General features: G+C 57.0%; 1 protein-coding gene across 2 annotated transcripts in view; it reads right to left on the bottom strand.

Annotated features, from left to right (window-relative positions):
• Positions 1-274: 274 nt before the first annotated feature.
• Positions 275-12,516, bottom strand: part of LOC142905297 (putative serine/threonine-protein kinase PRKY) — an 85,157-nt gene continuing 72,915 nt past the window's right edge. The window contains exons 4-5 of one of the 2 annotated variants that reach the window (XM_076054110.1): positions 12,166-12,429; positions 275-643 (exon numbers count right to left, since the gene is read on the bottom strand). In XM_076054110.1, coding sequence (XP_075910225.1) covers positions 520-643; positions 12,166-12,429 — 388 coding nt within the window. In that variant the 3' untranslated portion in view covers positions 275-519. The remainder of the gene's footprint in view (positions 644-12,165; positions 12,430-12,516) is intronic. The other variant, XM_076054109.1, reaches the window with a different exon arrangement.

The following is a 12,516-nucleotide window of genomic DNA, read 5'->3' as shown; positions in this document are numbered from 1 at the left end:
CTGCACGCCACTTTTAAATCGTCATCGTCGGGAAAGCTCATTTCTTTAGAAACTGATTTTAGTGTTCGCTGTTCTTCCCCCGCACCACCGATCGGCATCGTGGAGTGGCGACGGTCGCGTCGCTACGGTTCCCTGCGGCGAGTGACGACGTCTCTGTAAAAACAGCGCTGTGCTGCTGCTGCTGCTGCTGCTGCACCTCTTTCAATGACATTAACGCCGAGCCGCTCGCACCACCTCATCACCGCGTCGTCGCCCCGTCGCCACGCATCATCACCGCATCATCACCGCATCACCATCGCATCATCACCACATCATCACCGTATCACCGTGTCATAACCCCGTCGTCACCGCGTCGTTACCGCATCATCACCACATCATCACCACATTACCGCGTCGTCACCGCGCCGTCGCCCTGTCGTCGCCGTCGTCACCGCATCATCACCGCATCCTCACCGCATCCTCACCGCATCGTCACTGCATCGTCACCGCATCGTCACCGCATCGTCACCGCGTCGTCACTCACCCGGAGAGCATCTCGAAGATGAGGATTCCGAGCGCCCACCAGTCGATGGCCAAGCCGTGGCCCTTGCTCTGAATCACCTCCGGGGCGAGGTACTCCGGTGTGCCACACAGCGTGTACGTCCTGACCACGCGCGCACAAACACAAAGATGCACCCCCACCGTGTGGCGTTCAAAAGACCGTGAGGGCAAGTCCTGCTTGCGACTAGCACATCGATGAACTAAACACTAAACTATTTTGATTTTGACCGGGTTAAGGCCCCACTGAGCTTTCGCGAACCAAGATCACGATTCACAATTGATAGATATTTTTTGCGGGGGTCGTAATCACGTCACCAAAATGCGTGTCCGTACACCCCCCCACCACGCTACAGAATCGGAATATTTCTTTACACCGGAGGAATCCGATGAGCTGCGAAGCTCTTTTTTCAAAGATGCCCAGTAGGGGCGGGTTCCGAACGTTGCAACAACGAACGGCACGAAGACACGATAGGAGTGCAAAGTACAGGAACGGTGAACAAGTAAAATAAAGATATGCGAACAAAACAACATTATTTTTTAACTCCGATTTAAAGCTTTCATGACTGCAGGGATTAATATTCTTGGTTCTTTCGGTAAAGTCACCACGTAGAAGGGAAACAATATATATTTTAATTTTATTTTATTGTTTCCCTTCTACGTGACTTTACCGAAAGAACCAAGACTATAACTGAGCGGAAGTTTTAAGTTCTTTCGGTGAAGTCACGTAGAAGGGAAATAATAAAATAATAAACCACGGCAAGAAAATGTTCTTGCTGTGGTTTTCACACCTGATGACGATTGCTTGTGTTGCAATCGAAACGTCGGGAGAATTTTATTGTTTGATTTTTATGATTTTATTATTTCCCTTCTACGTGACTTTACCGAAAATACCAAGAATACATTATTTTTTTATCTTTCCAGGTAAGGGCCCACGGAGCTACGTAGCTCTTTTTTTCAGAAGCGGCCTGACCATCACAAGTGACAGCTCAACGAATTGGCTTGGTAATCATCATCATCATCAACGCGTGGGAATTTACAGCAGTAGGCAAACACTCTAAACGCGCGACGTTGATTCTAAATGTGGAGGGGGAAAACCAGGGGGACCCGGAGAAAAATCCACGCAGAGACACCGCAAATTCCAGGGTCGGGATCGAACCCACGACCTCCTGTGCACCAGGCGAGGTAGTTAACATCTCATAGCCACCGTGATGATGATGATGATGAGAGAGACACGCAAACTCCAAAAATACAGCAGGCGTCAGGGTCGGGATCGAACCCACGCCCTCCTGTGCACCAGGCGAGGTAGTTAACATCTCCTAGCCACCGTGATGATGATGATGAGAGAGAGACACGCAAACTCCAAAAATACAGCAGGCATCAGGGTCGGGATCGAACCCACGCCCCTCCTGTGTACCAGGCGAGGTAGTCAACATCTCGCTGTTATCGAGTAGCACACCTATCACGGTCGGCACGTTGCACGAGAGTGTGGGCGGCAGGCACCAGGCCCGGCCGCCTTTGTCTCCCCCCTGCTGATGTTGCTTAAACAACCGTGCCGGGTACTCATTTGAGGCCGAGTCGACCTAGGGGGGGTGGGGTGGGGGGGGAGGAGGAGGCCCGGGACCGATTCAGAGAATCGTCACCGGCGATGGCCGTGAGCGGGAACCCAACTTGGGTAGCGCGGGGGGGCGCCGCTAACCGTCGCCAACGCCAAACACACGCGCAGAGAGACCCACGCGGAGAGATTCCAATTTGACAACACGCGGTGGACAGGGGGGCAGAGGTTGCTGTCAGCGGGCCACCCGCTGGAGCAGCGCCGCGAAGCTGCGGCGACACCGCTAGGAGGCGCTGCAACTTCGCGGCTCAAGAGGAAAAATAAATCCACTCGGCAAATCACGACGTGGTGAGAGGGTTCCATCTCTGAGCTGGGATGGAGCAGGTTCCAACTCTGAGCTGGGTCACAACTGAACTTTGGTCCTTCGCGAAAAATGCGCGCGTTACAATTTGTATTCTCTTCATCGCTGTCAATGGAGGGAGGCATTCTGCCGTGCGCATTGCCACTGATTGGCGATGACCCGGAAGTCGCGACCCCTCCGACTCACGAGACAGTCCCCCTCCCCTCCACTCCCTCCCTCCACTCCACTTCCTCCCCTCCCCTCCCTCCCTATACTCCCTCCACTCTCTCCACTCCCTCCCTCCCTCCACTCCCTCCACTCTCCTCCCTCCACTCCCTCCCTCCCTCCCTCCACTCCCTCTCCCTCTCCACTCCCTCCACTCCCTCCACTCCCTCCACTCCCTCCCTCCACTCTCTCCACTCCCTCCCTCCACTCCCTCCACTCACTCCCTCCCTCCACTCTCTCCCTCCACTCTCTCCACTCCCTCCACTCCCTCCCTCCACTCCCTCCACTCCCTCCCTCCACTCCCTCCACTCTCTCCACTCCCTCCCTCCCCCCACTCTCTCCACTCCCTCCCTCCACTCTCTCCCTCCCTCCACTCCCTCCACTCTCTCCCTCCCTCCACTCCCTCCACTCCCTCCCTCCACTCCCTCCACTCTCTCCCTCCCTCCACTCTCTCCCTCCCTCCACTCCCTCCCTCCACTCCCTCCCTCCTCTCTCCACTCCCTCCACTCCCTCCCTCCACTCACTCCACTCCCTCCCTCCACTCCCTCCCTCCACTCTCTCCACTCCCTCCCTCCACTCTCTCCCTCCCTCCATTCCCTCCCTCCACTCCCTCCACTCCCTCCCTCCACTCCCTCCCACCTCCCTCCACTCCCTCCCCTCCACTCTCTCCACTCCCTCCCTCCACTCCCTCCCTCCACTCCCTCCACTCACTCCACTCCCTCCCTCCACTCCCTCCCTCCACTCCCTACACTCCCTCCACTCACTCCACTCCCTCCACTCCCTCCCTCCACTCTCTCCACTCCCTCCACTCCCTCCACTCTCTCCTCCTTCCACTCCCTCCACTCTCTCCCTCCCTCCATTCCCTCCCTCCACCCACTCCCTCCACTCCCTCCCTCCACTCACTCCACTCCCCCCCTCCACTCTCTCCACTCCCTCCACTCCCTCCACTCTCTCCACTCCCTCCCTCCACTCCCTCCACTCCCCCCCTCCACTCACTCCACTCCCTCCCTCCACTCCCTCCACTCCCCCTCCCTCCACTCCCTCCACTCTCTCCACTCCTCCCTCCACCCCTCCACTCCCTCCCTCCACTCCCTCGCTCCACTCCCTCCACTCCCTCCCCCTCCACTCCCTCCACTCCCCCCCTCCACTCACTCCACTCCCTCCACCCACTCCCTCCACTCCCTCCTCCACTCACTGCACTCCCCCCCTCCACTCTCTCCACTCCCTCCACCCACTCCCTCCACTCCCTCCCTCCACTCACTCCACTCTCTCCCTCCACCTCCTCCACTCCCTCCACTCTCTCCACTCTCTCCACTCCCTTCCCTCCACTCCCTCCCTCCACTCCCTCCACTCTCTCCCTCCCTCCACTCCTCCACTCCCTCCCTCCACTCCCTCCACCCACTCCCTCCACTCCCCTCCACCCACTCCCTCCACTCCCTTCCACTCTCTCCACTCCCTCCCTCCACTCCCTCCCTCCACTCCCTCCACTCCCTCCCTCCACTCTCTCCACTCCCTCCACTCCCTCCACTCCCTCCCTCCACCCCTCCACTCCCTCCACTCTCTCCACTCACTCCACTCCCTCCCCTCCACTCCCTCCACTCTCTCCACTCCCTCCACTCCCTCCACTCCCTCCCTCCACCCCTCCACTCCCTCCACTCCCTCCACTCTCTCCACTCCCTCCCTCCACTCCCTCCACTCCCTCCCTCCACTCCCTCCCTCCACTCCCTCCACTCTCTCCCTCCCTCCACTCCCTCCACTCTCTCCCGCCCTCCACTCCCTCCCTCCACTCCCTCCCTCCCTCCACTCCCTCCCTCCACTCTCTCCACTCCCTCCACTCCCTCCCTCCACTCCCTCCACTCCCTCCCTCCACTCTCTCCTCCCTCCACTCCCTCCACTCCCTCCCTCCACTCCCTCCCTCCACTCTCTCCACTCCCTCCCCTCCACTCTCTCCACTCCCTCCCTCCACTCTCTCCACTCCCTCCACTCCCTCCCTCCACTCCCTCCCTCCCTCCCTCCACTCACTCCACTCCCTCCCCCTCCACTAAGAACCACTCCCTCCACTCCCTCCACTCCACTCTCTCCACTCCCTCCACTCCCTTCCTCCACTCCCTCCACTCCCTCCACTCACTCCACTCCCTCCCTCCACTCCCTCCCTCCACTCTCTCCACTCCCTCCCTCCACTACCTCCACTCCCTCCCTCCACTCTCTCCCTCCCTCCATTCCCTCCCTCCACTCCCTCCACTCCCTCTCTCCACTCCCTCCACTCCCTCCACTCCCTCCCTCCCTCCACTCTCTCCACTCCCTCCACTCCCTCCCTCTCTCCTCCCTCCACTCCCTCCACTCTCTCCCTCCTCCATTCCCTCCCTCCACTCCCTCCCTCCACTCCCTCCCTCCACTCCCTCCACCCACTCCCTCCACTCCCTCCCTCCCCACTCCCTCCACTCCCTCCACTCCCTCCCTTCACTCTCTCCACTCCTCCCTCCACTCCCTCACTCCCTCCCTCCACTCTCTCCACTCCCTCCACTCCCTCCACCCACTCCCTCCCTCCACTCACCTCTCTCCACTCTCTCCACTCCCTCCCTCCACTCCCTCCCTCCACTCCCTCCACTCCCTCCCTCCACTCCCTCCACCCACTCCCTCCACTCCCTCCACTCCCTCCCTTCACTCTCTCCACTCCCTCCACCCACTCCCTCCACTCCCCCCCTCCACTAACTCCACTCCCTCCACTCCCTCCCTCCACTCACTCCACTCTCTCCCTCCACTCCCTCCACTCTCTCCACTCTCTCCACTCCCTCCCTCCACTCCCTCCACTCCCCCCCTCCACTCACTCCACTCCCTCCACTCCCTCCCTCCACTCCCTCCACCCACTCCCTCCACTCCCTCCACCCACTCCCTCCACTCCCTCCCTCCACTCCCTCCACTCCCTCCCTCCACTCACTCCACTCCCCCCCTCCACTCCCTCCACTCCCTCCCTCCACTCCCTCCACCCACTCCCTCCACTCCCTCCACTCCCTCCACTCCCTCCACTCCCTCCCTCCACTCCCTCCACTCCCTCCCTCCACTCTCTCCACTCCCTCCCTCCACTCTCTCCACTCCCTCCCTCCACTCTCTCCACTCTCTCCACTCACTCCACTCACTACCTCAACTCTCTCCACTCTCTCCACTCCCTCCACTCCCTCCACTCACTCCACTCACTCCCTCCACTCCCTCCACTCCCTCCACTCCCTCCCTCCACTCCCTCCACTCCCTCCCTCCACTCTCTCCACTCACTACCTCCACTCCCTCCACTCTCTACCTCCACTCCCTCCACTCTCTACCTCCACTCCGTCCCTCCACTTCACTTGGCCCGGGACGCAAGAGGGCCTGTGTCAACGGATCGCCCCCCCCCCCCCCGCTGCTGTCGCTGTCATGAACACGTGACGCATTGGCAGAGAGCGAGGAGTGAGTGAGTGAGCGAGAGGGACCTAGAGAGAGGAGTGAGTGCCAGAGAGAGTTATGGCCGTGTGGGGTTGTTGAGAGGAACGGCAGGAGCGAAGACGTAAATTACGGACGGGTTCATTTCCTGGCCAACGAGCGGCACTCTCCCGCCGCGAATGCTCGTCACGCCACGTGGCCAGGAGATGTCGACTACCTCGCCCGATATACAGGAGGTCGTGGGTTCCATCCTGATCCTGACGCCTGCTGCCTGCTGCTGGATATTTGGAGTTTGCGTGTCTCTCTCACTCAGCATCATCATCATCATCACGGTGGCTAGGAGATGTTAACTACCTCGCCTGGTGTACAGGAGGTCGTGGGTTCGATCCCGACCCTGACGCCTGCTGCTGCATATTTGCGCATTCCTTCCCCTGGTCGTGTGGATTTTTCCACGGGTCCTCCGGTTCTTCCCTGTACATTTATAATCAACGTCACGCGTTTTTAGAGTATTTGGGTGCTGCTACAATGCCCACGTGATGGTGATGATAAGGCCACTTCGTTGAGCTATTATTTGTGATGGCCAGGCCTGCTTCTGGAAAAGGAGCTACCGTATCTCAGCGGGCCTTACCTGGTAAAAGAAAAACAGTTTTGTTCCTGTGTGTGTGTGTTCACACGGCACGGCACAGCACAACACGGGCACGCACATTACGTACGCGGGAGGGCGAGCGAGCGAGCGAGCGGTAACATCGTGGGCTAAATTTATCATCGGGACAAACGGTCCCGGGGGGGGGGGGGGGGGGGGCCCTTCTTCCACGCAAAGAGCAAACGCCAAGGAACATGAACGCACGCACGACCGCCCGCCCGCCCCCGGGCAGAGTCGCAAAGGCGAGAGCGGCAGAGATCATCGGTACCGCCCGTCCGTCCGTCCGTCCGTCTCTTATGAAACGTACGGGGTGGAGGGGTGGGTGTGGACGTGAGAGGGACCAGAGAGGGATCATGATGTTAGCGAGCGCCTGTTGAGACGGGCCGCATGCAGCCCACACCGCACGCTGTTAAACATCCAAAGCGCGTCCACGTGAAGGGCACAGCGCACTCGCACGCAGACACGAGACAACCCCTACCGCCCCCTCCCCCCCCGGCCTCGCTGGGGCTGTGCGAGACCACCGCTGCAAGTGCTGTCGGCGAGCACCTATTAAGGGCGCGCGAGGGTGTGGCGTAGCCAGTCGCAAGCCCGGCCGCCTTTGTCTCCCCAGTTGCCACAACACCCGGGCCACCGGTTGTTGTGTTTTTTTTACTTTTTACGGCCGAGTCGGCCAAGGTCGAGACCCAGGACGGGATTCGGACGCCGCTTCCGTGGATGACGTCCATGACCCAGGTTGGCGGGATTGTAGGCCCCGAAGCACCGCTGCCGACCACGTGTTAGCGAGCAGCTATTAAGGCGAGCACCGCGCAACCAAGGGGTGGTTCCGTCCAGCGCCACTCGACCGGCCACCTTTGTCTCCCCCGGTGGCGATGTTTACGCCTACGCGCCAGGAGCTGGGATAGCGGTCGACAATGGCGATAGCCACGGGCCAGGAATTGAACTCAGGTGGCGGGGTTTACAGTGAAGTTCGCGAAACCACTGTGCTGCTGACAAAGATCCCCCACCCCCCACCCCCCCCCCCCATATAGCCTGAACAGACTGTTGGGGTTATTGGAGAGAAACTACGGAGACCGGTTCGACAGACGAAGGGGTCGGGTGTCCAGCACCACGCCCGGCCACCTTTGTCTCCCCAGTGGGAGGCCCAGAACCGGTTCAGATAGTCGTCACAGCCGGGTTTGTAGAGGCAGCGCTAACTGCTGCGCCACCGCTCCCCCCCCCCCCCCCACACGCATGCACGCACACACACACACAGACACACACACACAGACACACACACACAGACGCACGCACGCACGCACGCATTCACGCACCGTCTTGCAGATTTGGCGGTCAGGAGGCCGCGCGGCCACCCTGGTTAACACCGGCGGGTTTTTCGCGAGCCCGCAAACGCGTAACGTGGCTAAATGTTGGGCCCCAATTGGCAAAAAAACCGAACGTGGCAAAAATGTACCCCGGCCCCCCCCCTCTCCGCCTTAAACGCCCCGCGCCCCCCCCCTCCCCCCCGCGCCCCCCCCTCCCCCCCGCGCCCCCCCCCCTCCCCCCCGCGCCCCCCGGCCTAATCACAAAACCCAAACAGTCGTCTGTGACACACAGCGAGGCTTAGGAATGGCTTTGCCCCCCGCTAATGAGGTTGACGCGGAAAAAAACAGAACAAATAAAAGCCAATTAAGATAATGATTGCTGCTACCGTGGCAGATGGCAGCGCCGTCGGGAACGGCAGAGTCTGGCGGAAAGGGGCCCACAGTCAGGCAGGCGGCGGTGGGGTGTTTGGGAGGGGGGGAGGTCATTGCGGTGTCTCTCTCTCTCTCTCTCATCATCATCACGGTGTCTAGGAGATGTTAACTACCTCGCTTGGTATGCAGGACGTCGTAGGTTCGATCCCGACCCTGACGTCTGCCGAATATTTGGAGTTTCCGTGTCCCACCGGGTCCTGTTGTTGTTTCCCCCCCCCCCCCCCTCTACGTCTGCTGATAAGCCGCCAGTTCGCCAAGCGACCATTTGTGATTCCCCGGACGCTTCTGAAGAAGAGCTACGTCGCTCAGTGGGCCCTTACGTGGCAAAATAACAAAACATCGTTTCGTTTTATAGTTTAGCCTTAGACGGGCCGTCCTACGCAAGCCGATGGACTTTTCGACGCTCGGTTCGTAGGTGATGCACGCAAGCGCGTTCTCACGCGTCACCCCGCCGCAGCCACTCGCCGGCGCCACCGTTCACAGCCGCGCAATCGAAGAGAAAGAACAAGAATAATAAATAGAATAGAAAGAATAATAAATAGAATAGAAAGAACAAGAATAGAAAGAATAATAAATAGAATAGAAAGAACAAGAGCATAGTAAAACCGTGGGTTGCGCAGCATAATTCGTTCCGGAAACGTGTTTGTAATCCAAAGCACCAGTGTATCAAAGCACTCGGATATCAGTTGTGGTGACGCTCGGCAGTACAAAGCGTATAGACGTACACTGCTAGTATTGAAAGACCTCGCTCGTATATCAGTTGTGTGATCACGTGACGCTCGGCAGTACAAAGCGTGTACACGTACTACTACTCGTATCGCTAAGACCCTCGCTCGTTTATCAAATTATTATTTTTCGATTTAAAGCTTTCGTGACTGCAAGGATTCATCTTCTTTGGTTCACACGAGGCCGCTTGTGTTGTGGCCGAAACGTCGTGAGAATTTTATTGTGTTATTTTATTTTATTAATTCATAATTTTATTCTCATTCTACGTGACTTTACCGAAAGAACCGAAGGAGATGAAATTATTATTTATTTTAAAAAAAAATTTGCTCGTCTTGCAAAACACTCGCGCAGACCAAGTTACTCGCAATCCACAAGGTTTAACCGTACTTAGAAAGACGGCGGGGCGCGACCTTGAACCACCGCGCGAGGTGAACAGCTCCAACCTGGCAGAAGCAAACCGCGTCGGGGCTCAACGCGGCTGTGTGTGTGTGTATTTTTCGATACGGGCGAGATACGGACGGACGAGGGGAAGGGCCGGTCTCTCTCCAGGGAAGGGCGGCGAACGCCAACGCGCGCCGACTGACGTTACGAGCGCAGGCGCCAGCGGGAGGGGACGCGGTAATAATAATAATCGCCATTTCGACCTACAGAGCTCCCCTTAAACGGTGGTTCTCAGGCCGCCGTGCATTGAAAAGGCGGGCAAAAATAGTTAACGCATCGACCGGGGAAAGAGGAAGAAGCGAGGAAGACATTTGGAAACAACTGAAGAGTGAGCAAGCCGTTTTTTTGCTTTTCAAACGGATGCGTTTTTTGTCGAGATCTTTTTATTTCATTTACTAGGTAAGGCCCGATGAGCTGCATGGCTCTTTTTCAGAAGGTCACAAATGATAGCTCAACAATGTGGCTCATCGTGTTGAAATCTATAGCAGCCGAATGTGGATTCTAAATGTGGCGGGAAAAACCGGAGGACCCGGAGAAAAATCCACGGGACCACGGGGAGAAACATGTAAACTCCAAATATACAGTAGCAGCAGGCGTCAGGGTCCGGATCGAACCCATGACCTCCTGTACACCAGGCGAGGTAGTTAACATCTCGTAGCCACCGTGATGATGATGAGAGAGAGAGACACGCAGACTCCAAATATACAGCAGCAGGCGTCAGGGTCGGGATCGAATCCACGACTTCCTGTACACCAGGCGAGGTAGTTAACATCTCCTAGTCACCGTGATGATGAGAGAGAGAGACACGCAAACTCCAAATATACAGCAGCAGGCGTCAGGGTCGGGATCGAACCCATGACCTCCTGTATACCAGGCGAGGTAGTTAACATCTCGCCACCATGGCGCCCCATCTGAAGATCTGCAAGTGTCCCGGAAGTCCCCTGACCTCGAACGGGCTAGGAGGCACCACCCCCCCCCCCGTCCCCCGCAGTGTGAAGCCGAGAGACCGCAGAGACAGTGAGCAATGCACGTTTCTGAGGATCTTAACGAACTCGACGCAACAGACGCGGCTGACGGAGGTCGTGGATGTAGGGCGGAGCAAGCCTTCTCGTCTTGCCACCCAACGCCGGAACGGCCATCGCGAAACCCCACCAACCGCCCCCCCCGCCCACACCCACCCTCACCGGCACCCCCTGTCGTCTCCACCGGGCGGTACGGCAAGTAGGTGTGGCACCGCGGTGGCGAGACGTTAACTCCCTCGACCCGGCATGCGGGAGGTCGTGGGTTCGATCCCGACCCTGAAGCCTGCTGTATATTGAGTTTGCGCGTCTCTCTCTCTCATCATCATCACGGTGGCTCGGAGATGTTAACTACCTCGCCTGGTATTCAGGAGGCCGTGGGTTCGATACCAACCCTGTTGTATATATTTGGAGTTTCCGTCTCTCTTTCAATCTCTCTCTCCCCCGCGGTCGCGTGGATTTTTCTCCGGGTCGTCCGGTTTTTCCCCACCGCATTTAGAATCGGCGTCACGGCGTTTAGAGTATTTGGCTGCTGTAAATTTTGACACGATGATGATGATAACCCGCCACTTCGTTGAGCTATCAATTGTGATGGCCAGGTGGCTTCTGAAAAAAAGAGCTAGGTAGCTAGCTACCTAATTTAGTTTTAGAATGCCACTGTTACCCCCACAACCACGACACAAGAGAAAATGGGTGGACAGCACATTGTGACTGGGCTTGCCACATGCAAAAAACACAAACACGCAAACACAGTAAACACAAACGCACAAAACACAAACACGCACGGTAAACACAAACATGTAAAACACAAACAACAAGCAAAGCACGAACACAAAAATACACAAACACAAAAGAATAAACATTCAAAAACACAAACACACAAACACATAAAACACAAACACGCTAAAACACAAACACGCAAAAAACACACAAAAAACAGAAAAACACAGCCACGCAAAAAGACAAAACACAAACGCGTGAAAACACAAAACACACTAAAACACAAACACGCTAAAACACAAACACAAAAAAAACACAAACACACAAAAACACAAACACGCTAAAACACAAACACCCAAAAACACACAAAAAACAGAAAAACAGAACCACGCAAAAAGACAAAACACAAACGCGTGAAAACACAAAACACACTAAAACACAAACACGCTAAAACACAAACACAAAAAAAACACAAACACACAAAAACACAAACACGCTAAAACACAAACACGTAAAAACACAAACACGTGAAAACACAAACACACTAAAACACAAACACGCAAAAACACAAACACAAAAAAAACACAAACACACAAAAACACAAACACGCAAAAAACACAAACACCCAAAAACACACAAAAAAACAGAAAAACAGAACCACGCAAAAAGACAAAACACAAACGCGTGAAAACACAAAACACAAAACACACGAAAACACAAACGCGCAAAAACACAACCACGCTAAAACACAACCACGCACGCACGCGCGAAGAAACCCAGCGATCCACCGCCCGCGCACGCGGGCCGCTCACTTCTCGTGGAGCTTCTTGGAGAAGCCAAAGTCGGTGAGCTTGACGTGACCGTCGCGCGCCAGCAGAACGTTCTCGGGCTTGAGGTCGCGGTACACCACGGAGATACCGTGCAGGTACTCGATGGCGCACACCAGCTCGCTCGCGTAGAAGAGGCCGTACGCGTCGCAGAAGCGCCCCAGGTTGCGCAGGTACGTGAAGAGCTCCCCGCCCGGCGCGTACTCCATGAGCACGTAGAGGAAGCGCGAGTCGTGGTGGGTCCAGAACCTGGCGCGCGGGGTGGGGGGTCGGAGGAGATCGGCGTCGCCGTTGGTGACGTCACAGGCGGCGACGTCATCGGTGACGTCACCGGCG

This window comes from Petromyzon marinus, chromosome 64 (assembly GCF_048934315.1).
Source record: "Petromyzon marinus isolate PM22_M1 ecotype Great Lakes invasive population chromosome 64, UKy_Petmar_22M1.pri1.0, whole genome shotgun sequence".
Classification (NCBI taxonomy): domain Eukaryota; kingdom Metazoa; phylum Chordata; class Hyperoartia; order Petromyzontiformes; family Petromyzontidae; genus Petromyzon; species Petromyzon marinus.
This window is presented reverse-complemented; position numbering and strand designations above follow the sequence as displayed.